The following is a 26,199-nucleotide window of genomic DNA, read 5'->3' as shown; positions in this document are numbered from 1 at the left end:
CCATGTATGGTACTTCTGAAGGCTGGTGACTGGTAGGCAGAGCACCAGTGCAGCTTAACACTGTCCCACACTCAGAGCTCTGGCTGAAAAAACCAATAGCAGTTCAGGCCACTGCACACAGCCTTGAGCTAAGGATTAGAGTTGTCCCCTATCTGCCAAAGATGTAGACCTTTTCTGGGATGGCAAATGATTAAAATCCACACTCAGGCGAGTCACTACTAATAGAAGCTTGCTGCTTACCACAGTTCAGTTCCTTGAATGTCACCAGAGAAGTAATTTTTTCCAAGTTGGAAAGTGGCCAGGGTTTGTGTACATGAAACTTCAGTCTATCCAGCTGGGCCAAGCAGTGCCAGGCTCCCATGGAAAGACAAACCTGCTGGCCCCATGAAGGGCAATTGGTGTGGGCCTGCCCATGCCAGCACCCTCCACAGACCACATCACCCTGTGTTAGGCAGGTATCCCACCCCGATGGGTCCTGTGATCAACACATAAGTGGATGTCAACATGGGAAGCCCCGTTTCCACCAATAGAGAACAAGCCAAGGGTGACTTTCAGGTGTGTGAAGGGGAGTCGTACTGAGAACTCACATGCTTCCCATCACAAACATCTGTGGTGTGCTATCCCTCACAGGGTCACTTACCTTGACTCACGCCCCAGCTCTGCAAACATTTGTTTCATGTTGATAATAAAGGAACATCTGAAACACATATTCTGAACTGTAAGTGATGCCTGAGGATGATGCCTGAGGACTAGAAGATGGCCAGCCATAGGCCTTTGCACGCGGGATACTTCCCATGACAAGACTTCAGAGGTGCAGTGTGTAAAAACACTGGGCAAGCAGAACAAGCTACACAATGGTATGAATCTCATTTATTTAAAACAGTATTTCTCACCATTCCCAAATTGAAGACTGCAAAAAATAGAAGCAGTGCTTTCTTGAGTTATCCTTAACCTTGGGAGCAGTTCGCTGCCTTCCACCTCTGCGAATCAGCCTGCTTACACCAAGTCTATCCCACCACACTTTACAAAACAGTCCTGAAGCTTAATCAAAGAAAACTATTGTACACAACATTTACATTAGAAAAGATAGCTGAATGTAGGAAAACTGGGTGTGTTGTTCCCTTTAAGTAAAGACTGCTCCACAGTTGGGGCATCTTCGCTTCCTCAATGCAAAGCAGCAGATGAACCCAAAAGGAAACAGGACGATGGCCAAGAAGATGCCCAGGCAAGTGAAGCAGTACTCCAGGACACCAACCCTGTAGAGAGAGGCAGCCAAGTTAGGACCCCCAAGCCTGACAACCCATGGGATGTCACAATCACAATCTACATAGGGCACCTGCTTGACTTGCAGGAATAGGCATGGAGGTATTTGGCCAGCAACAGCCCAGGGCTGGATTGCAGAGAACTGGCTGGAGCCAGTGTAAACTGCCACCCAGGGCACGCTGGGCAAATTCAAAGAACACAGTTAAAAGGTATCACCTAACACAAAGGCAAGAACTTTCCATTTTTCCTGGTCTACAAAAAGGGGCTGGTGAGATGGCTCAGCCATAAAGGCACTTGTTACAAAAACCAGATGACCAGTCTAATCCCCTCAATCCCCAGAACACACACAGAGTGGAAGGAGAGAACCAACTCCAGAAGTTGTCCTCTGATTTCTGCCTTCATTCACAACAGAGAGTGAAGCAAATCCTATAAAAATTCCAACACCTCTGGAAAACAAGACACTCCAGAAATAACACTCCTAGAGTGTTGTGCTGGGAACATAAGCCAGAGCCTCCTGCGTAGACAAATGCTCTGTTCCCAGAGCCAGAGGATTTCTCCAATGCTGAAATGTTTTAGGTTTCTGTCCTCTATGGGAAAGTGTTTTAAAAGTGATCATTCAGTTGGTGTGAGTTAAGAATCAAGTCAGCCCTAAGTCTAGAGGGCCTGGGCTCAAGTCTCAGTACCCACATGGCAGTAAAAACTGTCCATAACTCCAATACCAGGGGATCTGATATCCTCACACAGACATACATGCAGGTAAAACACCAATGCACATAAAATAAATCCTTTTGGGGGGGGGGGAAAAAAAAGCAAGTCTACTTGCAACATGGGTAATTTGGAACAAAGACAAATGGACATCATGAAAAGCCTATATCAAGCATGAAAACAGGCCCAATGACCTGTGTCACCTTAGTCACAGGTGGTCTTTTCTCCCCATGTGACGCAGATTAGCCTCAGGTCTTTATCACCACAGGTAGCTCAAGGATCTCAATCCCAAAGGTGAGAAGCAAAGCTCCTCTGGGAAGTTCTAGCCTCACCTAAACCAAACAGACTCCCATGAGCTCCTCCCAACAGGGACCCTTGTCCGATGCTCCAGGCACAAGTCCATGAGTGGTGCACACTGCTGGGACAGAGAAAGAACTGAGCCACTGAAGAGGGGTGCTGCTGAAGGGACACTGTCCTAGTGACATCCAAGCTAGTGTGTAAAGGACAGAGGGCTCAACAGGGATATGACAGACACAGCAAGCTGCCTGGCTAAGCCTGCCTGTTCTGTTCCTACTGGGTGGGCTTTCCTTTGTATTTCTGGGTAGGGGTGGGGGATAGAGGGGCTTGCCTGAGGAGTCCCTGCCAGCATCCTCTCATGCCTCCCCATGCTCTTAGATACTGCCAACTATCCTTTAGACCACATGGAGAGAGCAGGAAAGTTGACAGCTTAAACAAAACACCAAACAGGTGAGAGCCAAAATTAAGGGCTTCACCAGGCACAGTGGGTAGGGTCCCAGCTCTGGGACTTCCTAGGGCCATAACATATAAAACCCAGATACTCTGGGAAACTTTTTAACTGCTTAGAAGACAAGGCAAACTCCATGCCAGCCAGAAACAAGCCCATGGCAGACAGTAAGCCCCATATAGCACTTTGCACAGTTCCTGAACCTTGACAGGTAAGGGACAGGCAGGTTTGGGAAACAACCTAATTCCCCACTTCTGGGGGCTGTCCACTCCACCTGGTTCATCAGAGTTTCCGACACCTATGAGCTAGTAACACCGCTGCTGCTGGACTGGCACAGGGCAACCAAATCCTGCTGTAAGGCAGCATGGATCAGGATGCCTGTCTGCATCTGTGTCAGCAAAGCTGCTGCTTGTTTGATTCGGGGATGGGGACACTAAAACAGTCTCCAAAACTCCCTATAGAACTAAGGATAACCTCGAACCTCTGACCTTCCTGCCTCCACCTCCTCACAAGTTCTGGAATTACAGATAAGTACCACCAAATCCTGTCTCTCATATGACTCTTACAAAAGTGTCCCTTCCTAACTACAAGGTTACCATATCACCACACTTAGCCTACCACAGACTAGGCAGGACTCCTCCCCCAGCGGCAGGGCCCCCTTTAACCAGTGGTGAAGCTGGTTAAAACAAAAACAACAAAAACAGCTGAAAACTACCTGAGGCTGCAGCTGCCCTCAGGCACAGGTGGGCAGGGCCCAGTATCTGGAAATATCCAGAGTGGCTTGTAGGCCATATGGTCCTGATCCATTAATGGCATTTCCATCTATGTTTCATCCTTCTAGTCCTACTACCTTCACAAACTGTCCAATCTCTAGGTAAAATTCCAAGAAACACTAGTCTGCATATCCCAGTTAGAAGATAAATCATGGAAATTGGATATAGTGGTGTATACCTATAGTCCCAGCACTCAGGAGGTAAAGGCAGGAGGATCAGAAGTCCAAGGTCATCCTCAGTTACACAGATCGTTAGAGGGCAGCCTGGCTACATGACACCTTGTCTCAAAAGGTTAGGAAGGGAAAGGAAAAGAAAGAAAATGTCCCACAAAAGAGCACTGGGTCACAGGAAGCAAATCTTGCTTGCTGGTTGAGTCACCAGGAGCTTTGAAAGAAACCAGGGGCCTCAATCTTCAATACCCAAGAAAAGAGACAGGAGCACCTGCCTAATACTCCCAAGGAGGGGCAGAGCCCAGAAGGTGCCAGTGGCTGGGCACTGTAGGATTATGCCAGGGTATAAGAGGTTGGGATGGGCTCTCCATGTTGCCCTGCATCTCATCCACATGAGTATCATAGCTTCTAGGTTACTGCTGTATTTGGGGATAAGCCTTCTAGAGTAGCAGCACACCCCAACTCTTCTGTCCCTTTCCTCTTAATGCTCCATGCAAACCATAAGCCAGCGTCTCCGCAGTAGAAATAGGAGCCTGGGATGACAGGTCATCCTCTGAGCACTTGCTCATGGTCCACACTACCTAGTGCACAATTACTGTAAATAGCCAGGCCCAGTGTCTTGGCTCAAGACCCCTTATCTTCTGAACCCTTTAACTGTGCTCATAACTTCAAGAGCAAGAGAGAGCCACAGCTGACGCAGCGGGCACTGGAACAACTCACTTTCTCTATCGGAGGCTCAGAGCTGGGAAGCAATGCCACCCTCTGCTGACTCCACAGTCACAAGTGCCAGAGTTGGTACTAAGAACTTCATGATCCTAAGGAGCCTTCACCTCAACTTGCTCTGGGACGCTCAGTTATGCCTCCGGGAAAAGTGAGGGTGCTCCTTCAGTCACACTATGTGGGGACATCACCTAGGAAGAGTTGGATATCTGCCAGCAACCAAGAGTCTATGACTGGAGACCCACATATCCTCATCCCACAAAAACAACTTGAACCCAAGTTCTAAACAGACTTCCATGAACTAGAGAGATCAGAAAGAGAGGCCTCCTCCCATCCTCTATCTTCACCTGTGAGTGAGGGAACATATGGCCCAAGATCCCATGCCCTCAACCCACAATTCCAAATGCCCAAGCTCTGGAAGTACAATTTCTCCTAAATTTGGAGCAAGCCCAACCTAGATGCAGCATAACCTAAACGTATGAGATGATTTATAGACTCTATTTTGTTGTTTGTTTTTTTTTTGAAACAGGCTCTCTACATAGCCCTGACTCTTTATAGATCAGACTGGCCTCGGAACTTAGAGAGATCCACCTGCCTCTGCCTCCCAAGTTCTGGGATTAAAGGCATGCACCACTGCCCAGCCTATTTATAGTCTCAATATATCCTCTTAACATGAAGATTCGTGTCCTGCAAATATGCAAAATTCTAACTTCAGTTCTGCCCCAGACTGACCAAAGTTTCAGTTCTAAAAGCCAACATCTGACTCCAGAAACACAATAAGCCAATCTACATTCAGCAGAATGCTACAGGCTACTGAGGTGGTATTAGCACCAAGTGAAGCCCCTGCCCAAGAGAGCAGCTGCTGCCTTCCAGCTGCCTGTCCCCAACAGCCTCACCTTCTCTTCCTCCACAACCTCCAAAAAGCACTACCAGGACAAGTTTCAACTCTTTCCATTGGCTCAGAACCCAAAGCTGGGCCTCCTGGCACCTGAACGGCCCCTCCCCTTAACCAGTCACACGGCAAGGGGAGGAAACAGCACAGGGAATTAGGAAAATAACTCTTGGAAGGCTTTACTACTTCAACCCCTCCACAGACATGCAGCCACTCAAGCCTGACACCTGCCAGATAGACTGGTCACAGGAGGGAAGTGGACAGGGGAGAGGAAGCTCTAAGCTTTAGAAGACATGCAATCCTGGAGGGCCCCAGGGCCCAAGTACCTAGCCTGAAAGGGCTATCCTGACCCCTCCTGTTCCTTACAGCACCTCACTCCATAGCACAACCTAGCCCCATCTTACAGGTGGATGAGGTGGAGCTGCACCTGAGGCTATACTGCTGTGGAAATGTGGCAGGGATCCAAGCGCAGTCAGCCTCCCAGGGTCTGGCCCCAGCCCTCTGGATGTTTAAGTATTACTCCCAAACCCAGGAGCCCTAGGCACCATTCAGCCCTGCGAGACACTTGCAACATTCCTAGAACTGGAAGGACAACATCCCCAGGAAAAGGGATGCCAGGTTTCCTCCACCAGCCACTGACAAGTGGGAGTTCACAACAGAACCAGTAGCTAATAGCCTCACTCCAAAAAGCATCTGCACATGGCAGGCAGCACCACCCTGACATGGGCAGTTCACCAGGATCTCCCCCCAAAATAATCTGCCACCTGGGCACAAGTCTCCAACGCCCAACTCTCAGGCACAGCCTCAAATGTTCGAAGTGAAGAAAAAAAAGAGCCCTATGTGCCCTCGAGCTCCCAAGACTCACATTTGTACTGTCCCACACTGCCAGAGCTGGCAGGGCCCAGACAGGACTGGGAGACAAAGTGGGCCTCCCTCAGATTGCATGCCTTCTGCAGCTCACAGCCAGGGCACCAGCCTCCACCTCCTGTCAGGCGCAGCCAGCTCCTTCACCTCCTTCCTGTCACAGATGGGGCAGAGCAGCCCTTCTGCCACCCATCATTATTAGAAACCCAAGGCTGCCACCACCCCATCTTCTCCAGACTCTCTGCCACCTCATATTCTCCATAGCACCCAAACCCACCTCAGCCCACAGGGACTTTCACATCAGCAGCCCTTATGACAATGACCCAGTGCCAAATCCAGGCTCCACCCTCCTCTGGGTTTCTTCCTGCCTCTCTGGTCAAGCCAGCCAGTACTCATGAGGAGCCTGAGCCTACCAGGCTCTGCACTCAGCCATGCTGCTCACCCTGTGCATGCACATTCCAGCTTCAACCCAACACCAAGGGAACAACCCACAGCCCTTGGTGTGGAAAGGCACCTGCCTCAGAGACCCAGGACTTTCGTAGATTTACTGCTTACTGTAGGTGCAGTGGGACAGCCTTAAGGTGGGCTGGAAGAAGCCCAGCGGGGGTCTGGTTCATCCACTGGGGATGAGAGAATCGCTTCTTGCAAAGGTCTATAAAAGGAAGATGGAGTCAGGCTGTTCTTCGACTCAGACAGGATGGCAAAGTGACAAGCGACACCAGCCTCTTATGCCAAGTCTCACTCAGAGGGAATCACAGACGTGTGACTTGGACAAATTCCTGCCAAGCCACTAGGGAGGGAAGGGACAGGGCCTGGTAGGCTACATCTGGAAGGGAGAAAGCTTGATCACATGAGAGGTGTCCTATCTCTCAGCCCTAACAAGCTAGGCAGGGGCAGACTAGAATCTTTACAGGGGAACATCTCTGTCCCAACTCCAGGAGCACACACACTCTCCCTCAACCAAAGGCAAAGCTGGCCACCCCTTCCTGTACTTACTTCCCACCCCTGCTTGGGAGAGGGACCGACACACCTTGTACACCTGCTTATGGTAGGAACCAGCCTTGAAGCCAGGGGCTAGCAGCTGAGGGCACTGAGAACAGCCTGCAGGGATTCCAGGCATGCCTAATAGCCTGTTCCTCCCAGCCAAGACACAAGTGGGTGGCCTGGGAAGATGGAAGCGGTCACTACTTTAAGGATCAGGCACATTTGTCCTTAGAGAACCCAGCTTCCTTAGTGCTGGATGCCTTCACCCAGAGGCACAGCAGCTACCAGTTCCCAAAGAAGGAAGCACCCACAAGAGCCCAAGACCTCAGTGAGAGAGAGGGCAGCGGACACAGCCTGACCTTGTCCCAGATTCTACATGAGCAGAAGCCACAAACCTGCAGAACACCACAACTCACATCCCAGGGAAAGTGCTCTAGACCCAACAGTGACCCAGACTGCAGCTGATACTCCACAGCTCTAGGACTGCCTTGGTTCCCAGGCTCTAGCAGCCACACTGCCCTGCTGCTGGTCTCCCCTCCCACTTCTCCAAGCTCAGGCGTCTGGGCCAAGAGCCTCATGGGAACACTCCTGTCCACTGATGGAGAAAAAACAGCTGCACGTGGTAGGACCAGGGTCTGGATCCAGTTCCTCATCCAGCTGGTGGCTGGACAAAGCAGACATGAAATCCTAGAGAGCGTCCCCCTCCCCCCCACTATGCTTCTCCCATTCTCCTTCCTCTCTGCCAGCCGACTAACCCTCTCCTTAAACTGGAGAAATCATCTAATATCTGCCCCATCCTTGGGGTCTGAGGCCTCAACATCAAAGGGAGGGCTTTCTGTTTCCCACCTCCACTCCCCACTATTCCCACTAGAGCTCTCTGCACAAGAGAACCTGTATTATCCATTCCCTTGCTCACAAACCAGGTCCACCTGCCCATCTATGCTCCCTCTTGTCTACCGGGTATGCCTCAACCCCTTACTGGAACTCTTGCAGAGAACTGCCCGCTGGAGGCAATCAGCAAGACTAAACTACAGTTGGAGGGAGCAGCTGATTCCTATCCCAGCCCCTCTGCCCAGTACCAACTCCAAAAGCCAAACGTCTGCCGGGCAATGACCCACCCACAGGGCCAGGCAGATGCCCCAGCCTGAGTTGGCACTTGAGTCCCCAATGAGGAATCTAAGCAGCCCATGATCAGCTGAGGGCCCAGTGTCTTCCACCAGCAGTCATCTGTGAAGCCACTCTCCAGTTTCTAAAATCATTAACTTCCCCATGGCTCCACTCCGTCCACTGAAACACGCTTTTGAAATGAAGTCTAAGTCCAAACAAGGGTTTCTTAATTCCATCTCGTAGACTTGAACTTCCTCCCCCCAGACAAAGGCTGAAACCCTGCCCTGTGCATCGGAGTGGCCAAGTCTTCTTAACTTGGAAGCTGACTCTCAAAGCCTGCCTCAAGCGAGCCTGGCTGCATCTCTCGCCTTCCATAAAGTCCTCACGAAGTTTCTGTCAGCTCCAGTTTGAGGATATGAGAAAGAAAAGAAAAAAGAAAAAAAAAAAAAACCCACTCCAGCCCGGAACAAAGAAGCACGGGGTTTCCTCCTGGGCAGCTAGTGGCCTGGAGCTGTTAAGCCGGGGGTCTGCATTCTGCAGCCTCACAGCTCTTGCTCTCCCGGGTACTTGGATCTCGAAAGTCCTTAGGCACACTAGTCAGCGGACTCAAGTCCTGCTTCCTAAGATTCAAATGTAACAGTACACTAGCGGAAACTGGAGGAAAACCCAAAATAAACCTTGATTCGCTGCGGATCCCAGAACCAGGGAGGAAAGACCATCAGTCTCCATTGTTAACATTCCTGCGTCCCACGCACTCGGGGTGCCATGCCTCCCAAATGCACTCAACTCCCCACAGGGAAAAAAAAAAAAAAAGAACCCATCCTTCTGCCGCATAAAGTAAATTCAGAGCCAGGGGTGTGTGACCCCACCTTCCCCCACTGCAGTCCCTCCCCTGTGGGACTCCCTCTGAGACGGGATCCCGGCTGTGACCCCACCCCATCCCACGCCCGCTGGCCTTTTGCAAGATCCCGGCACGTGCGTTCTCTGCCACCCCTAGGCTAAAGACTTACCTGCAGACCGGGCAGCCTCCGACCACGACGATGGAGTTGGCAGGATACCGGGTGACGGTTCGACTGTGGATGTTATAGACCCGGGGGTGGCTGGTGGGGATCCCTGTGGGAGCGGAGCGCAGATCAGCACCAGGCGTTCTCGGGCCTCCTCCTCCCTCCCCCAAGCCCCTGTCCTCCCCGCCTCCAACTGGGCTGAGCGCGCCTGCGGGTGGGCTCTAGAAGCCAAGTGCAAACCCTCCGACACAAAGTTCACGGCCACAGGGGCAGGGCCTGGGCCGGGCAGGGCGCTCCGGGCAGCAGCTGCCCCTGCAGGCCCGCGCCGGGACAGCGCGCAGCTCAGCCAGAAGGCCGCTCGCTCGGGGACCCCGCCGAGCTGCGGGCCCACCTGTGACGAGGTAGGGGTAGGGTGGCGGCGGGGGCGCGGTGGGGATGGCCCCGTAGCCGTGCGGGCCGCACGCGTAGTCGCCCTGGCCGGCCTCCAGGTTGTAGGCGGGCGGGCGCTCCTGCAACAGGGGCTTGTGGTCCATGGCGGCCCCCGGGGCCGCGCGCCCGCCAGCTCCGGCCCGGCTCGCTTCCTTCGGCCCGGCAGGGATGGCGGCGGGAGCAGCTCCGGCGGTGTCCCGAGCAGCTCGGCCCTGTGAGGCGCGCGCCGGGCGGGGCGGCCGCGCCAAGGGTTCCCCGCCCTCCTGCCGGTCACAAGACCGGGGTCACGTGGGCGTGACGAGGGCGTGGCTTCGGGCGTGGCTTGGGGAGGGCCTCTTAAAGACGCTTGGGCGGCGGGTGATGGGGTGTTGTCCTCGTTCAGTCCCGCCTCCCCCCCCCCCCCGGTAGGATCTCGGGTTTCCCTAGAAGTTCTGACACCCTGCCACGACTGAATAACTTTCCAGAGTGGGCACCTTCACCTACTGCGCCACCTCGTCGTCCCCGCGCCCCACCCCCGCTTTTTTTTCTCTCCCTTTGGACATGGGCTTGTGCATCGCCTGGCTGGTCTCGACCTCACTGCTATGTATCCCAGGCTAGCCTGGAACTCTTAATCCTTTCGCCTTTGCCTCCCAATGTGTGGACCACCTTGCCGGCTCCGGGTCAGTATATTAAACCCTCAGATTCTACCCCCACCCCCACCACCCCGCCACGAGGAGGGGCCCGGTGACCTCACAAGTCACGCCCCTGCAGTGTAGCTGCACTAACAACACAATCTGGGGTGGAGGTGGTAGCACACCAGAGCACACGCCCACTAAAGCCTGCTCATCCTTCTCCCATTTGGATTGATTAATTCATTTTCAGCAGCTGTGGCCACTAACTAGCAATAACTGCCCTGAATCGAAGAACCCTAAACTTCATGCACCTGCCATGCTCCCTTCAGTTTCTCCAGTCTTTTCCGGCAGCCTGACCAGGTACTTGGTGAGTTTGCAAAGTAGGAATACTGCTCCCTAGAAGAGGACTATGGTCCAACCCAGGCCCGTGTCCCCTCTCTCCGCCCCTCCCCCCACGCAATGCAGTCTCTACATAACTGTTGTGCCTTTAGCTGAAGTACTCCCAAGCATGATGCTTGGTTAACTGGTCAGTACGGCAGACTGGGAGCTGTGCCCGCAGCGTAGTTGATGGAGTGCTTGCCTAGCATGAATGAAGCCGTAAGCTCCAGTTCCAGCATTCCATAAACCAGGTGCAGTCGTGCGTGTCTGTAATCCTAGCACTTAGGAAATGACTGAAGAGGATCAGAAGTCCAGTGACATCCTTTACTACACAGCACGTTCAAGGCCAGCCTGAGCTACATGAGACCATGTGTCAAGGCAGCCTTGTCTCCAAAACCAAACAAACAAAAATAGGAATATTGGAACACTTAGAACCCTTCCCATTTGTTGTCTGGGAGTTTCCAGGGTCTTGCTTTGGTGACACTTCCCACTTTCTGTCCTTTTTTTTTTTTTTTTAAATGTGGTCTGTGTTATGTTTGGGATAACTACAACTTCTCCGAGATTCATTTTGTATTTATTGATTTCAAACTTGTGATACTCTTATAATCTGCCCAGAATGGGATTATAAAACTGTGCTGCTACACTTTACTTTTATTTTAGCAAATTAACAACTTTGTAGTGAGATATTCACTTTGTCCGCACCTGTGGCACAGACCGTGCTCATTGGGGGTAGGGACTGGGCGGAAGTTACCTGAGGGAACTAAGTCTGAGGAGGGGTCTCCGGGAGCTCTCTTGCTTGCAGCATGGGGACTGGAGAACATCCGGAGACATCCTTGGAACCAGAAACCTGCTGATGTTCATCTATGTTGTAGGTTATTTCTCCCTGAATAAACATCTATTCGGCCTCTTTGTTTCTCCTGATCCTTATTAAACCTCAATAGAACTCTACTAGGCCTCTGACATCCGTAGCCATGGCTCTGACCCAGTTTATGGTACCACTGAGGAGTTCTTCCCCTGGAGCAGACCTCAGAGCCCATCATAGACAACTGGTTACCCCTGTAACAGACTTGCCACTATTGTACCACTGAGCACATCTTGCCTAGCCTATCCCTGATGCTGTGTGCACACAGGATCCACATCTGGGTAATACATAAGAAACCTGCATCCCTCTATAACATGTTGAGTTCTCCCAAACCCACTCCCATTTCCACTGTTTTGTACCCATCATTTCCCCCAACATCTCATGAGAAGAACTGAGAGGCCTTGACCAATAAACATTAGAGAGGGCATCAAGGTTGGGCAGTGGTGGTGCACACCTTTAATCCCAGGACTCGGGAGGCAGGGGGAGGCAGATCTCTGAGTTTAAGGCCAGCCTGGTCTACACAGAAAGTTCCATGACAGCCAGAGCTACACAAAGAAATCCTATCTTGAAAAGGGGGGTTGGTGGTGGTGACCACAACACTCAACATTGGGACATCAAGGGCACAAATGAAGTTGTGTGTGTGTGTGTGTGTGTGTGTGCCTGTGTATCTGGTAGCACTCTGAAGGAGAAATGGGAACTCAGAGCCATCCTGGGTTGAGACTGTTGCTAAAGAAACCCAACAAGGCTGGATGTGTGGCTCAGCTGGCAGAGCACTCACCTGGCATGCATGAAGCCCTGGGGATCGGTCCCCAACACTGTAACAACCAGGCAAGGTAGCTCAAGCCTATGATCCCAGCACTCTGGGGTTACAGAGGTGGAGGCTGGAGGATCAAAACTTCAAGGCCATCACTGGCTAAACAGCAAGATCAAAGCCAGCCTGAGCTATTTGAGACTAGGTTTCAACAACAAAATAAGGCTAAAAGCTTTGGAGGAAGCAGAGCTAATGCTGGGGGAAGGGGGCAGGATCGAGTCCAAAGGCTTGAGCAATGTTGCCCCTCTCCAGGGGAGCCTGGGATTCAGGGCCAACCCTTGTCATCGTGAGAAGTGGGCTCATCTCAGGCTGCTTCACTGTGACCTCCCAGCTGGTGACTCTGCTTCATTAAAGAAATCTGACTGATTGTTGTTGTGTGAATGATGGTGGGAGTGCATGCCCTTTGGTACATGTATGCCGGCAAAGGGCAAAGGACCAGTGTGTGAACACTTGTTTCCTCCTACCTTTATGCGGGTTCTGGGGACTAAACTCAGGCTACCATGCTTGCTTAGCAAATGGCTTTATCCACTGAGCCATCCTGTCTGCCAGCCTAGGCCACTCCTTGATGTCCCTGCTTTGCAGAAGGCTGGGGAGCAGCTTTGGCTCCTCCCCAGTCCTTTCTGTCAGATCCCATATACATTGCTAGACTTCAATTTAAGGTCAATTTTATTTTCTTATGGGTCCATGTTTGCTGATCAAACCCTACAGAAAACCACAGCCTCGATCTCATGAATGCTGGAGTTGGAGTGGGGGGGAGGAGGCTTTGGGATATCCCAGGTAGCCTTGAAGACTGCTACTCACCAACAAACCCTCATACAGCCACCTGTGAGTGTGCACCTGCTAGCCCACACCCCACGTTCACACCTGAAGGGACAACTGTGATGCCGAATGGAACACAAAACCGCAGTCAGGCAGGGAGTCAGAGTAACATGAAAACTGCAGTGAAGTGAAGGGGCAGAGACTGCACACGAGGACGCAATAAGTCTGTGTGTCCCAAGAATCCAGGGACCAGTGTCTAGCTTGGAAGCCTTGGGGAGTGGCCTCAGGGACCAGAGCAAGAACCTCCCAGCAGGGCAAGAGCTTTCCAGAAAGCACAAGGTCCAATCCCAAAAGGTGAACAGCAGGCAGTTCCAAGCTATGATACTAAGTCACTTGAGGTGACCTGAAAGGGTCCCCAAGAGACAAGGCCCTCCCTATTCAGGGACGTGGAGGACGACACTAGAGCGGGGTTAGCACTTGAAGGGTCTGACTGCAGAACTGCAGCAGGGTGGGTGGGTTAGCTGGCTGGCTGGCTTTGTTTTGGAGACAGGGTTTCTCTGTGTAACAGTTCTAAGTGTTCTGGAACTCACTCTGTAGACAAGGCTAGCCTCAAACTCACAGACATCCCCTGCCTCTGCCTCCCAAGTTCTGGGAGTAAAGGCGTGCACCAACACCACCCAGCAATTACATGGGTTTAAACAGGGGTAAGCATCACATCTGCATATTGGAAGGTGACCAACCAGTGTCTACAGCCATAACCATCCTGAGTTACCCAATCTCTGAAGCTGAGTCAAGCCTGGTAACAGATGGATGAGAAAATGAAGACAACAGCAAAGGTCAGGGGGAAATTGAGACAAAAGGAAAATGAGATCCTATTTAAACTGCTTGACCTTTCCTGGGGTGGAAGCAAACATCTCTAATCCTGATACTCAGGGGGCTGAGGCAGGAGGATCTAGAGGTCCAGGCCAGCAAAATCCCACCTGAAACAGAAAGACTTGGCAACTTCCTAGGAGGAGGGTCACCCAACTGGCGACAGGTTGCTCACAATTGTGGAAGACAGAGGGCTGGCACCTGGCTGTGCACAGGAGCGAGGTTGTGTTGGGGAAGAGCCCAGTTTTCTTCTACATGTGTGAACTTGAGCTGAGCCCAAGTAAGTGACACCTAATTAAAGCTGGGAGAGTCTGCGCAGGCCTTGGGAACATCCTCCTCCTTTTTATGGCATTTATGTTGGTCTAGACATGTATTTATGTGTATGAGTATGTCCCCTGCATGTGCAACTGGTGCCTGTAAAGGCCAAAAGAGTGTGAGACCCTGGAATGGAATTATAGATAGTCGTGAGCTACCATGTGGGTTCTGGGAATTGGACCTAAGTCTTCTGCAAGAGCAACAAGTGCTCTTAACAAGCCATCTCTCCAGGTGTGTGGGTGTGGGTGTGTGTGTGCGCGCTGGGGGAATAACAGTTTGGAGACAGGGTCTTCTGTAGCCCAGGCTGGCCTGAACTCAGCCTGTAGCAAAAGGTGATCCTGAACTCCTGATCCTTCCCTTGCCCAATGCTGGGACTCCAGGCACACAACACAGGCTGGTTTAATACCATCCTGTTGCTGAAAGGTATGGGACATTTCATAGTCAAAGACACTCAGGTGCTGGCCCCGAGGAACACCTGATCAATGCATTGGTGTAGCCAGGATGAGATGAGACAGTCGCCTGCTTTTGGAGCTGGGGATGAGGTTAAAAAAAGTGGGGGTGGGAGAGAGAGTTGTAGTTGCCCTCCAGTGTCTAGAGTGGCTAGTTTGGAAAGGGACATTTGACTAGAGAAAGACTAGTGAGTGGCCGCCATGTGTGGTACTGTGCACCTCTGATCCCAGCACGTGGAAAGTAGAGGCACAAGAATCAAGGGTTCAAGATCATCCTCAGCTACCCAAAAAGTGTGAGGACAGCCTGAACTGCAGGAGACCCTGTCACAAAAAAAAGGGGGAAGGGGAGTTGCTGTTGGATCAGACAGGAAAGTGAGAAATTGAGCCCGCACCCTAACACCCACATAAAAGCCAGGTAAGGCGGTATGTACCTGTGATCCCAGCACAAGAGAGGCAGAGACAGGGGCGTCTCTGGAGCTCACTGGCCAGCCAGCCTGACCAAATGGATGAGAGCCAGGTTAAGCCAGAGCCCTGTCTTAAAAAATAGATGGAGCTGCTGGGGTGGGGGGTGGGGTTGCACACCTTTAATTACAGCAGGAGACAGAGGCAGTGGATCTCTGAGTTTGAGACCAGCCTGATCTACAGAGTGAGTTCTAGGACAGAAGAGAACCCTGCCTGGGGAAGGGGTGGGGGGGGAGCATCAAGGAAGGCACCTGACTTCACCCTCTGTCCTCCACACTGGCATACTCACAGAACTGCAAACATGTAGAACACACATACACCACACAGACACACACTCAAAATAAGAAACAGTTGGCCATGTGGAGATGGGAGGAACAGTTTAGGCTTGCTTGCTTGTTTAATGTGGGCAAACAACAGATTACTTGTAAAATGATTCAGCAGGACAGGGAGAGGAATGATGGGTAAGGGAGCAGAATCTTGTACACAGCGGGGACAGTCCCTTATAGGACTGGACAGGTCACCCATAGAAGAACACAGAGATGCTAGGACAGATATTACTCCCTCTCTTACCCTTCCCTCTCATCCCCCCTCCTCCCCTGCCCCTCCTCCCTCTCCCTCTTCTTCTCCTTCCTATTGGGTGCTAGGTAAGCATTCTACCCTGAGCTAGAGCTACATCCCCAGTGGGGAGCACTCTCCCCTGAGTATTGCTAAATTCTTCAGGAACCCGGGAGCAAAGCCAGAGCTGAGTCTGAGATCTGAGCGGGAAGTGCAAGAAGTGGATGGTTATGGGGCTCCCAGGACAGGGGTCTGAGCAGGCTAGAGGAAGTGTGGTCATGGAACTATGTGAGGCAGTAATGCAGCCATCCAGGCAGGAGGGACAATGTTCTCAAGACACCTATGTCCCTCCCTCCTTTCCGGCCATCAGGCTGATAAAACAAAAGGACCTTAAGGAATTGGAATTTCAAAGGAAATGTCATACCAAGGCATTGTGGTTTGAGTGACAATGTCCCCCATTGGTGCATAAGTTTGAATAAGGGGTCACTAGTGGGTAAAACTGTTTGGGAAGGTTCAGAGGGATGGCCATATCACAGGAGGTATGTCAATGGAGGTGGGCTCTGAGGTTTCGAAAGCCCACACCATTCCCAGGTAGCTCCCTGCCTTGTCCTTGTGGATCAGATGTGAGCTCTCAGCTACTGCTCCAGCAACATGATGCGTGCTGCCAATCTCCTCTCCATGGTGGGCATGTACCCTCTAGAACTCTAAGCTTCCCATAAACTCTTTCCTCTCTATAAATTGCCTTAGTGTCTCTTCGCAACAACAGAAAAGTTAACTAAGACACTGGAGAGCCTGGTGGTGTTGACACACACCTTTAATCCCAGCACTTAGGAGGCAGAGGCAGGCGGATCTCTTTGCGTTCAAGGCCAGCCTGGTCTACAGAGAGAGTTCCAGGACAGCCAAGACTACACAGAGAAACCCTGTCTCAAACAAAAGAAAAAAAGACACTGGAGAAAGAAAAGGCTGAAACCCTGGGAGACTGGGGTGGTGCGGCCTTCCTGAAGGAAGCACATCACTGGGGGCCTTGAGACTATAAAGCCTTGCCTTCTTCCAGTTTGCTCTCTGGTTTGTGCTTATGGTTAAGGACATGAGCGCTCAGCTTCCGGCTCCAGCTGCCATGCTTGCCCCCGCTGCCACACTTCTCTATCACAAAGGAGCCCTCTTATCCCTCTGGAACCATAAGGCCAAGTGAATTCTTCTCTGTATTGACCTTGTCATGGTGTTGTATCACACCAACAGAGAGTAACTAATACAGTTTAAGGGGGGACACACAGCTAAGTCTATTGGCATTAGCCATGTTTATCATTCTGGTGACTCCCAAGTTACATCTCAAAGGCTTCTCTCTCTCTCCCCCTCTATCTCCTCCCTCTTTCTCTGAGACAAGGTCTCATGTGACCTTCTATGTAGCCAAAGATGACCTTGAACTTCTAACCCTCCCGCCTTCACCTCCCAAGGGCTGAGATTACAGCTGTGCACCACAGTTTATGGTGTGGAAGCCTGGACTTGGGACTTCACGATGGTGGCAGCCAAACATGCTACCAGCTGAGCGTGTCCCCTCTCCTCTTCTTTCTGATGAGTGAGCGACGGTGGCTGCAGAGGTGGCTTGCAGGGAGTCATAATCTGATAAGGAAAGACCAGGAAGCACTAGGGTTGCATGAGGCTCAGGATTTATCTTTTACTGTAATGGAGTTTCTGGTGAGATTCCTAGAAAATTGCAGGCTACAGCTGGGAAGGGAGAAACGTCTGAAGGAAATGTGGCTAATTGTGCTGGAATTTTTACCTCTTAGCTGGAGAGAGGCACCTGGCTGAGGTTCCTTCCCATTCATGTCCCCATAGCATCCCTGTCTTTCTATCCTGTCTCATTGGAGACTAGAAGTTAAAAACCCAGGTGTGTGTCAGGCTTCATTCCCTCCAAAGGTGTGTGGAAATGACCCTTCCTGTCCTTTCTAGTACCTGGCCACTCCAGATTCCTTGGCACATGGCAACTGCAAATGCCTGTGAGTCCTATCCTCACGCCTCTCTAGGCCCCCTCCTCTTATAAGGACAACAGTCATTGTTTGCATTTGGGGCTCAAGCTTGCTATAGAATGACATTGTCATTTCCATGCACGTGTGCCCAAGCCTTGCCCCTCCCACAGAGTGCCCTCCTATAGCTGGGGTCTAGCAGCCCTGTGTCACTGCCATGGCTAGAGCCAAGATACACTGAAGAGAGACACTAGTGTCCACCCAGCATCTATGCGGTTATAGAGACAGTGGTCTCTGGGGAATTGGAACCCCCAGCCCCAAGTCTCCGAATTGGAGGAAGGAAAGGCTGAAGTCCCAGGTGCCAGCCAGAAGGGGCCCTTGACTCTCTACTTGTCAGACCACCTGAAGGAGAGACAGGAAGTTGAGACAAACGATGGGTCAGTGGCAAACAGGGTCACACCATAGCCAGGATTTTTTCCCCCTGAGACAGGGTTTCTCTGTGGCTTTGGAGCCTGCCCTGGAACTCACTCTGTGGACCAGGCTGGCCTCGAACTCACAGAGATCCGCCTGCTTCTGCCTCCCAAGGGCTGGGACTAACTGCATGCATCACCACTGCCCGGACTGACCAGGATTTCTAAGCTATGCATAACTGTTGACTCCTATTTAAACATAAACCTCAGAAACTGGAGAAATGGCTCAGTGGTTAAAAGCACTGGTTGCTCTTGGAGAGAACTTGGGGTCAATTCCCAGCACCCACAAGGCAGCTCACAGCCATTTCTAACTCCAATTCCAAAGGATCATCTGCCCTCTTCTGGCCTCTAGGAGAACTGCATGCATGTAGTGCATAGTGGTACATGAAGGCAGAAATCCTTTTCACGTAACACAAAAATAATTTTAAAACAAAAATCATGAACCCCTTTATCAGGACCCTGAAAGTGGACTTTGGGGTCCCTAGACCTCTTAATTTGTTCCTCTTCCCAACGTGGTCAAACTGAATAAATCTCTCTGCTTTTTACTACTAAGCATTGAGTTAGCTGTATATTTGAGACTGAGTGGCTGAGCCTAGCTTATCAGGGCTTCTTTAACCATAAAAATTCCAGTAACAGTAATTAGGGTATGCTGGGCACCCTCCATGGCAAGTCCTTTGTTTTATGTTTTCTGACCTCTTTTATTAGAGTCATCCCATGGAAGTAAACATCAGCACCACCCCCTAGCTGTTTGCAAAGGAAACTCAGGCACAGACAGCTTCTGTTGCTCTTTCAAGGAATCCTGGCCTTTGGACACCAGGTCTACTACCTGCAACCCTAAGACTACACCATGCTGCCCTGCACTAATGATTGTGGTGTGTGTGTAGTGTGTGTGTGTGTGTGTGTGTGTGTGTGTGTGTGTGTGTGGTGTCCACGGGCTCATGGGCTCACGAGTACACACACGCTCTCAAGTGTGTGTATTTGCCCTTACATTACTATGGACGGAACCCTGGGCCTCAGGCACACCAGCCAAGTTACCACTGAGCCCTCTTTCTAGTTGCTATTAACCAAAATCCAAGAAGCGGTCCTGGTCTTTTTACTATTTTGAGACAAGAGTCTCACTAAGTTTCCCAGGTTGGATTTGGTCTTACTCACTTGTGATCCTCCTGCCTCAGCCTTCTGAGTAGCTGAAGTTACAAGTCTGTTTCACCAGACTGGCTGGCCACTGGGTCTATGAGAAATACGTTCCTACAGAATTAGATGGAATTTGTTTCATCTTCTTTGGGCTGGGGATGTCACTTAGGGACAGGGTATCTGCCAAGCATGCAAAAGGCCTTTGCACCAAAAGGAAACTAAAAATAAGGGCTAGAGAAGTCACTTAGTTGGCACCATGCTTGCCTAGTCTTTATGAAGCCCTAGGTTCTATCCTCACACCTATAAAACCAGGTGTGGTGGTATGCACCTCAGGGCATAATCCTGCCCTCAGGAAGTAGAGGCAGGCAGCACAGAAGTTCAAGGTCATCCTCAACTTAGTTTGAAGGCAGCCTAGGCAACATAAGACCCTGCTGTTATTTTTGGTTTTTTGTTTTGTTTTGTTTTGTTTTGTTGTTGTTGTTTTGGCTTTCAAGACAGGGTTTCTATGTATAGCCCTGGCTGTCCTGGAACTCACTCTGTAAACCAGGCTGGCTTCGAACTCAGAGATCCGCCTGCCTCTGCCTCCCAAGTGCTGGGATCAAAGGTGTGCACCACCACGGTTGGCCAACCCTGCTATTCTTAAGTATTCAATTCTACTCATCCATTTATCTATCACACACTTTATTTATTTATTTATTTATTTATTTGTTTATTTTAAGTATTGCCATCAGATGGAGGATGTGCTGGCCCCTCCCTGGAGGCCTGGGTAGTTGTCATCCTCCAGACCTTGGCAGTCACTATGACTGTCCTCAAACATACCAGAGGAAGCTGAAACAAAGATCATGCCTTTCTCTTGCATGCTCTTGAGAAACACTGATAACCCATCACGTGGGCTTCTTGGCACATACAGGAACTGGGTACCTCACATGGCTGGGATTGTGACCAAAGGAGAAAAAAAAAAAAAAAAAAAAAAAAGAAGCCTAATGTCAAAAGCCAGGGCTGGAACCAACTACAAGTGCCTGGCCTGGGGAAGGACATTACCAAATATTTGCTGAATAGCTACTAAATGCTTATCTTAGATAAACACTTTGGAATTTTATGATAAGCTTGCTGTGAGATTTACAATTCTACTGGGCAAATATTTCTAAGTATTTTATGAATTAAGCCTATCAGTCTCTATAGGACACACAAATGTGTCTCTTTTGCTATCAGGTGGTAAATCTTTTCCAAGGGAGATGGTTCAGTAGGTAAACTGCTTGCCCTGCAGGCATGAGAACCTGCCTTTGGTCCCCTGAATGAACATGAAAAAGCCAGGCATGAAGGCCAAGACTTGTACAGCACTGGGGAGGTAGAGACAGGCAGATCCCTAGAGCTCAGTTTCCAGCCAGTCTAACCTATGAGGCAAGATCCAGGCCTGTAAAGGACCTTCCTTGTCAGAAAACACAAGATGGACAATCCCAAGGAACAACACCACACAATGTTAGTTAGCATCTGGCCACCACACGCTTGTCGCTGCATGTACAGCTGCACCCATATGCATACACCTACACAAACAAACACACAATATTTTATAGATCATATATATATACATATTTAATAATGCCCTTTGTTTCCCCCTTCTGTGTGGGGATTAAATCAAGAATCAAGGGCCTTGGCACACTGGATATCTTTTTTTTTTTTTTTCCTTTGAGACTGAGTTTCTCTCTCTGAACTCCCTCTGTAGACAAGGCTGGCCTCAAACTCACAGAGATCTGCCTGCCTCTGCCTCCCGAGTGCTGGGATTGCAGGCAAGTGCCACTACTGTTCAGCCTTCCCAGATTTCTTGATTGAGGGACAGAGAGAGTCCAAAGACATTTCAACCAAATTTAGATGTTGAGGCAGAAATCAAAAGAAAGAAAGGAAGGAAAAGCCAGGCGGTGGTGGCCCATAGCTTTGATCCCAGCACCTGGGAGAGTCAGGCAAGATCTCTGTGTGTTCGAGACCAGCCTGGTCTACAAGAGCAAATTCCAGGACAGGTTCCAAAGCAATACAGAAAAACTCTGTCTCAAAAAAAAAACAAAAGTAAATAAATAAACAAACAAATAAAATTAGATGTTGATGCAGGCAAGGTGTGGGGGGGGGGGGCCTGAAGAACAACAAGAATATTCTAGGCTAGGGGTTTCCTGTATTACTTGAATACACATCTGGGTCTCCTAAACTGGAGACATCAAATAACCTGTCAGCATCCTAACAGTCTCTTGGGCTGGGAGATGGCTCATCAGTAAAGTGCCTGCCATGATGACCTGAGTTTGATACCTAGAAAGAAAGAAAGGAAGTTAAAAAGCTAGGCATGGGGCATGCACCTGTAATCCCAGGCTCAGTGACCAGCCAGACTAGCCCAATTGGCAAACTCCAGGCCAGAGAGCATCTGGCTCAAAAAACAAGGTTTGGGGCTTGAGAGGTTAAGAGCACTGGCTGCTCTTCCAGAGGTCCTGAGTTCAATTTCCAGCAACCACATGGCTCATAACCATCTGTAATGAGATCTGATGCCCTCTTCTGGCCTGCAGGAATACATGCAGGCAGACCACTGTATACTTATAAATATATCTTAAAAGAGAAGGGAGGGAAGGGAGGGAGGGATAAATAGATGTCTGCATCATTGCTGAAAGCTATGTCTGCTTTTTCAAAACTGGAGAATGAGGTGGAGGGGAGCTGTCTGTGTATGGGAGTCCAGAGAAATAGCTTAGCAGTTAAGAGCACTTACTGCTCTCTCAGAGGCCCAAACCTTTGATTCCAGCACCTACATCAGTCAGCCCACGAATGCCTGCAACTCCAGCTCCAAAAGATCCTATGTCCCACTCTGGCCTCCATAGGCACTCACTCACATGTGTACCCACACTACAAAAGCAATGGGGAAGGGGTGTATGTCACCCTCCATGCATGAAGACCCGGGTTCCATTCCCAGCATTGAAAAAAAAAAATGGGGTAAGAGAATCCCACGACTTAGGAAGTGGAAGTTCAAGATTGGCCTCCTGACCTCCATCAGGGAGACTATTGCTGTGATAAAACACCATGACCAAAAGCAACTTGGGGAGGAGTGAGTTGAGTTTACTCATTCTTCCTTCTTTCAGTTCATGATCAAAGTTAGTCAGGACAGGAACTCACCCAGGGCAGAAACCTGGAGGCAGGAACTAATGATGCAGAGGCTAGAATGGAGTGTTGCTTGCTGGCTTGCTTCTCATGGTTTGCCCAGTCTGCTTTCTTATAGCACTCAGGACCACCACCCGCAAGGTCTGGGCCCTCCCATGTCAATCACTAATTAAGAAATGCCCTATAGGCTTGCCCACAGCCAGATCTTATGGAAGCAATTTCTCAACTGGGCTTCCCTCCTCTCAGACTCTAGCTTATGTCAAGTGTAAAACAAAACAAAACAAAAAACAAACAAACAAACAAACAAAAAACTAGCCAGCACAGAGTTCCGGGCCACCCTGTATTGCTACACATCTTAAAGTGGGGATGCAATAATCAAGAGCACTCAGAAGGAAGGAAATTGCCAGCATCACAGAAGATGAACTCTGCCTAGGATCTCACTGAGTGATCTTTTGTGGTTACATAGTATCACCGCAGGAAATAGTGTGTAACTCCACAGTTCTACTCTGTCACAGGATAGATAGTAAGTTACCTGGATTTACACAAGTATTTTCCTGGGGTAGGGATGTAAAGTTGGCAGTAGAGCACCTGCCTAGAATCCCCCAGTGAGGGGCTGGAGGTGTGGCCATCAGTAGAATGCTTGCTCAGCATATGTTAGGTCAGGGTTTGATCCAGTGCTGCAAGGGGTTTCTTCCATTATGTTCAATGGAAGACACACTTGTGACCAATTACTGATTACTGATTTGGTGACAAACAGGGATCCTCTTTGGGTGGAAGCAGACAAAGAACCAGTCCCAATTGAGACAAATAATTCATGACTTTGGGTCCATAAGGATGTCTAGGAACCAACCTGGAAGTTGTTTTTAGAGGCTCTGCATGTATGGGGTGGCTAAAGATCCTGCTGTATTGCAGAGCCATTCAGAACTAGAGGATCTAAGATGGTGCTGTGATGGGGCCTTGGCTCTGTGAAACAAGTGAGCTTGGGGAATTGTTGTGGGGAGAGTCTTTGACAGGAGAGGACACCAAGGGCTGAAGAGGTGACTCAGCAGGAAGGAGCACTTAACTACGAGCATGAGTGTCTGAGTTCAAATCCCCAGATTCCCACATCAAGTCAGGCATGTTCCTGCACATGCTTGTCACCACAGTGCTGTGACAGCAGAGACTGGAGGATCACTGTGGTGGTTTGAATGAGATCCCCAGGTGGTGGTGCTGTCGGGAAGATATGGCCTTGCTGCAGGAAATACATCCCTGGAGCAGGCCATGAGGTGTCAAAGACGCAATTTCTCAGTTTACTCTCTCTTCTTCCTTCTTGTACTTTTGAGCCATGAACTCACAGCTGTTCCTATTGCCACGTCTGCTGCCTGCTGCCACATTGATGCCACAATGGACTCTCATCCCTCTGGAACCATAACCCCAAGTAAACTCTCCCTTCTATATGCTGCTCGGTCATGGTTTTGTTGTTGTTTCAAGACAGGGTTCCTCTGTGTAGACCTGGCTGTCCTAGAACTCTGTAGACCAGGCTGGCCTTGAACTCGCAGAGATCTGCCTGCCTCTGCCTCCCAAAGGCTGGGATTAAAGGAGTGTACCAGCACTGCCTGGTAGTTAGGGTGTTTTATCATAACAATGGAAGAGTTACTAAGACAGTCACTGAGACTTGCTGTTCACCAGCTCCAGGTGAGAGTCCCTGTCTCAAGGGAGTAAGATGGAGAGTAATAGAGTAGGTCACCCTAAGTCCTCCGGCCTGTGGCTGACACAGATAGGTGTGCATATACTACATGTATGTAACACACACACACACACACACACACACACACTGGAGGGGGCACCATGATAAAGGGACAGAGGGAAAAAAAAACCAACTGTTTTCCCTGTCCCTTTTCACTCCCACCAAGCGTCTTCCCCAGCCTCCCAAGCCTCAAGCCTCAGCCCAGGACCCCATACCTGCTTCCTGCACCGTGGTGGCCATGGATAGTCTCTGTAAGATGCCCAGGAGTGGCCAGAGGGAGCCTGAGGTTGGGCCAGGAAAAGCCCCCTTATGCTTCAGCAGCTGACAGGCAGTGACCGACATGGAGGAGTGACCCCAAAGGCCAGTGAGGCAGTCACACCATTGAGAATGTGGGGGGGGGGCAGAGAGGAACTGGGCAGGCTGGGCCTCGCAGGGGACAGAATGTAGCCTCACAATCCTGTTCTGTGACAAGGTTCTTAGGTTCTAGGCTCTGGTCCACAGGAGGTGACACACCAGCTCAGATATTTCATCCCTCTGCCAAGAGATATGATACAGACCATGATTCATGTCGGGACTGTAGAGCCACCCTGTGATAAACTGCCAGTCCAATGTCAGACTTTATCCTGTGGCCCCAGAAAGGTCAGAGTGAAAGGTAAGAACTGCAGCCTTATCCATAGTAGGCAGAAATAACCCCAACGTTTCATAAACTAAATAAACAATAAAACATTGTATAAGAATTTCATGAGGCTGAGCAAGGTGTTGCACACCTGTAATTGCAGCACTTGGGAGGCAGAAGGAGAAAGATTGCAAGTTTCAGACCAGTGAGGGCTCTATGAAGTAACTGTCTCAGAATAAACAAACACTGATACACACAGTCACACGTATACACATACACTCACGTACACACACACAAACATACATCATACACATATTTTCACATACATACACATATATACACACAGACACATACTACACACCATATGCATATGCATTCATATATATATACACACACTAACCATAGACATACACACTCTCACATACACACATACTCACATATACATACATACACACACACACACACCTTTCCTTCCAACAATTTGATAATTAGGTTTATGAAAATATAGTGAGAAAAGGCAGATCAAGAAGAAAAAAGGCTAATTTATCACCATGCAAAATATAAAACTCAAATGAAGGGGTGGCACTGGGGGTGTGTCTCAGCTAGCAGCATTTCCCATCCCAGCACCATGCAAATCTGACCTAGTGATGCAAGCCTGTCATCCCAGAGTTTTGGGAAGTGGAGGCAGGAGGATGTGAAGTTCAAGGTTCTCCTGGGTTATACAGTGAGTTTGAGCTCAGTCTGGACTGAATGGGACCATCTTTGGGGAAGGGGAGGCAGATGTTAAACACTCTCTGCAAAGGGGAAATAATAATTGGAAGGGGCAATTAATTTTTACTGGGGGATGTCCTAGTGATTTTGCCTGTGGACTTGACACAAGCTGTGGGGTCATCAGAGGAAGGAGCCTTAGCTGAGGAAATGTCTCCTTGAGATCCAGCTGTGAGGCATTTTCTCTTTTAGTGATCACTGGGGGAGGGCCCATCGCATGGTGGGTGGAGCCATCCCTGGGCTGCTGGTCCTGTGTTCTAAAAGAAAGCAGGCTGAGCAAACCTGGGGAAGCCAGCCAGTAAGCAGCACCCCCTGCATGGCCTCTGCATGAACTCTTGCTTCTGGGATCCTGCCCTGTTTGAGTTCCATCCTGACTTCCTTCAGTGATGCATGGCAATGCTGAAGTGTGAGCCTAATAAACCCTTTCCTCCCCAACTCCTTGGTCATGGTGTTTTGCTGCAGCAATAGAAAGCCTAACTAAGACAGGAGAGAATGTGTCCAGAGAAGACAATGGCTGGGACAAATCTCCTGGGTGAGGATGGCTCTAGACAGGTCAGTTTTTAATGCCTCCCTCTTTGCTCTAGCTTTCTCTTCATCGCTGTGGGAATTTTAGGAAGTAGACTGGAGAAAGTTTCTGTTCTGTGGGCTTGTTTTCCCCTGGCGATTT

General features: G+C 50.1%; 1 protein-coding gene across 2 annotated transcripts; it reads right to left on the bottom strand.

Annotated features, from left to right (window-relative positions):
• Positions 1–848: 848 nt before the first annotated feature.
• Bri3 (brain protein I3) lies at positions 849–24,526 on the bottom strand. Of its 2 annotated transcripts, none has more exons than XM_051205200.1 (3): positions 24,364–24,526; positions 9,234–9,336; positions 849–1,256 (listed from the first exon to the last, which is right to left on the bottom strand). In XM_051205200.1, the coding sequence occupies exons 1-3, from the start codon at positions 24,488–24,490 to the stop codon at positions 1,124–1,126; spliced, it is 363 nt and encodes a 120-aa protein (XP_051061157.1). In that variant the 5' UTR covers positions 24,491–24,526; the 3' UTR covers positions 849–1,123. The 2 variants fall into 2 exon arrangements, with proteins under 2 accessions (XP_051061157.1, XP_051061156.1); XM_051205199.1 differs by lacking the exon at positions 24,364–24,526 and adding an exon at positions 9,619–9,910.
• Between the last annotated feature and the right edge of the window lie 1,673 nt (positions 24,527–26,199).

Source organism: Phodopus roborovskii, unplaced genomic scaffold (genome assembly GCF_943737965.1).
Source record: "Phodopus roborovskii unplaced genomic scaffold, PHOROB, whole genome shotgun sequence".
Taxonomy (NCBI): Eukaryota; Metazoa; Chordata; class Mammalia; order Rodentia; family Cricetidae; genus Phodopus; species Phodopus roborovskii.
Note: the sequence above shows the minus strand (reverse complement) of the source record. Positions and strands in the feature narration are given on the sequence as shown.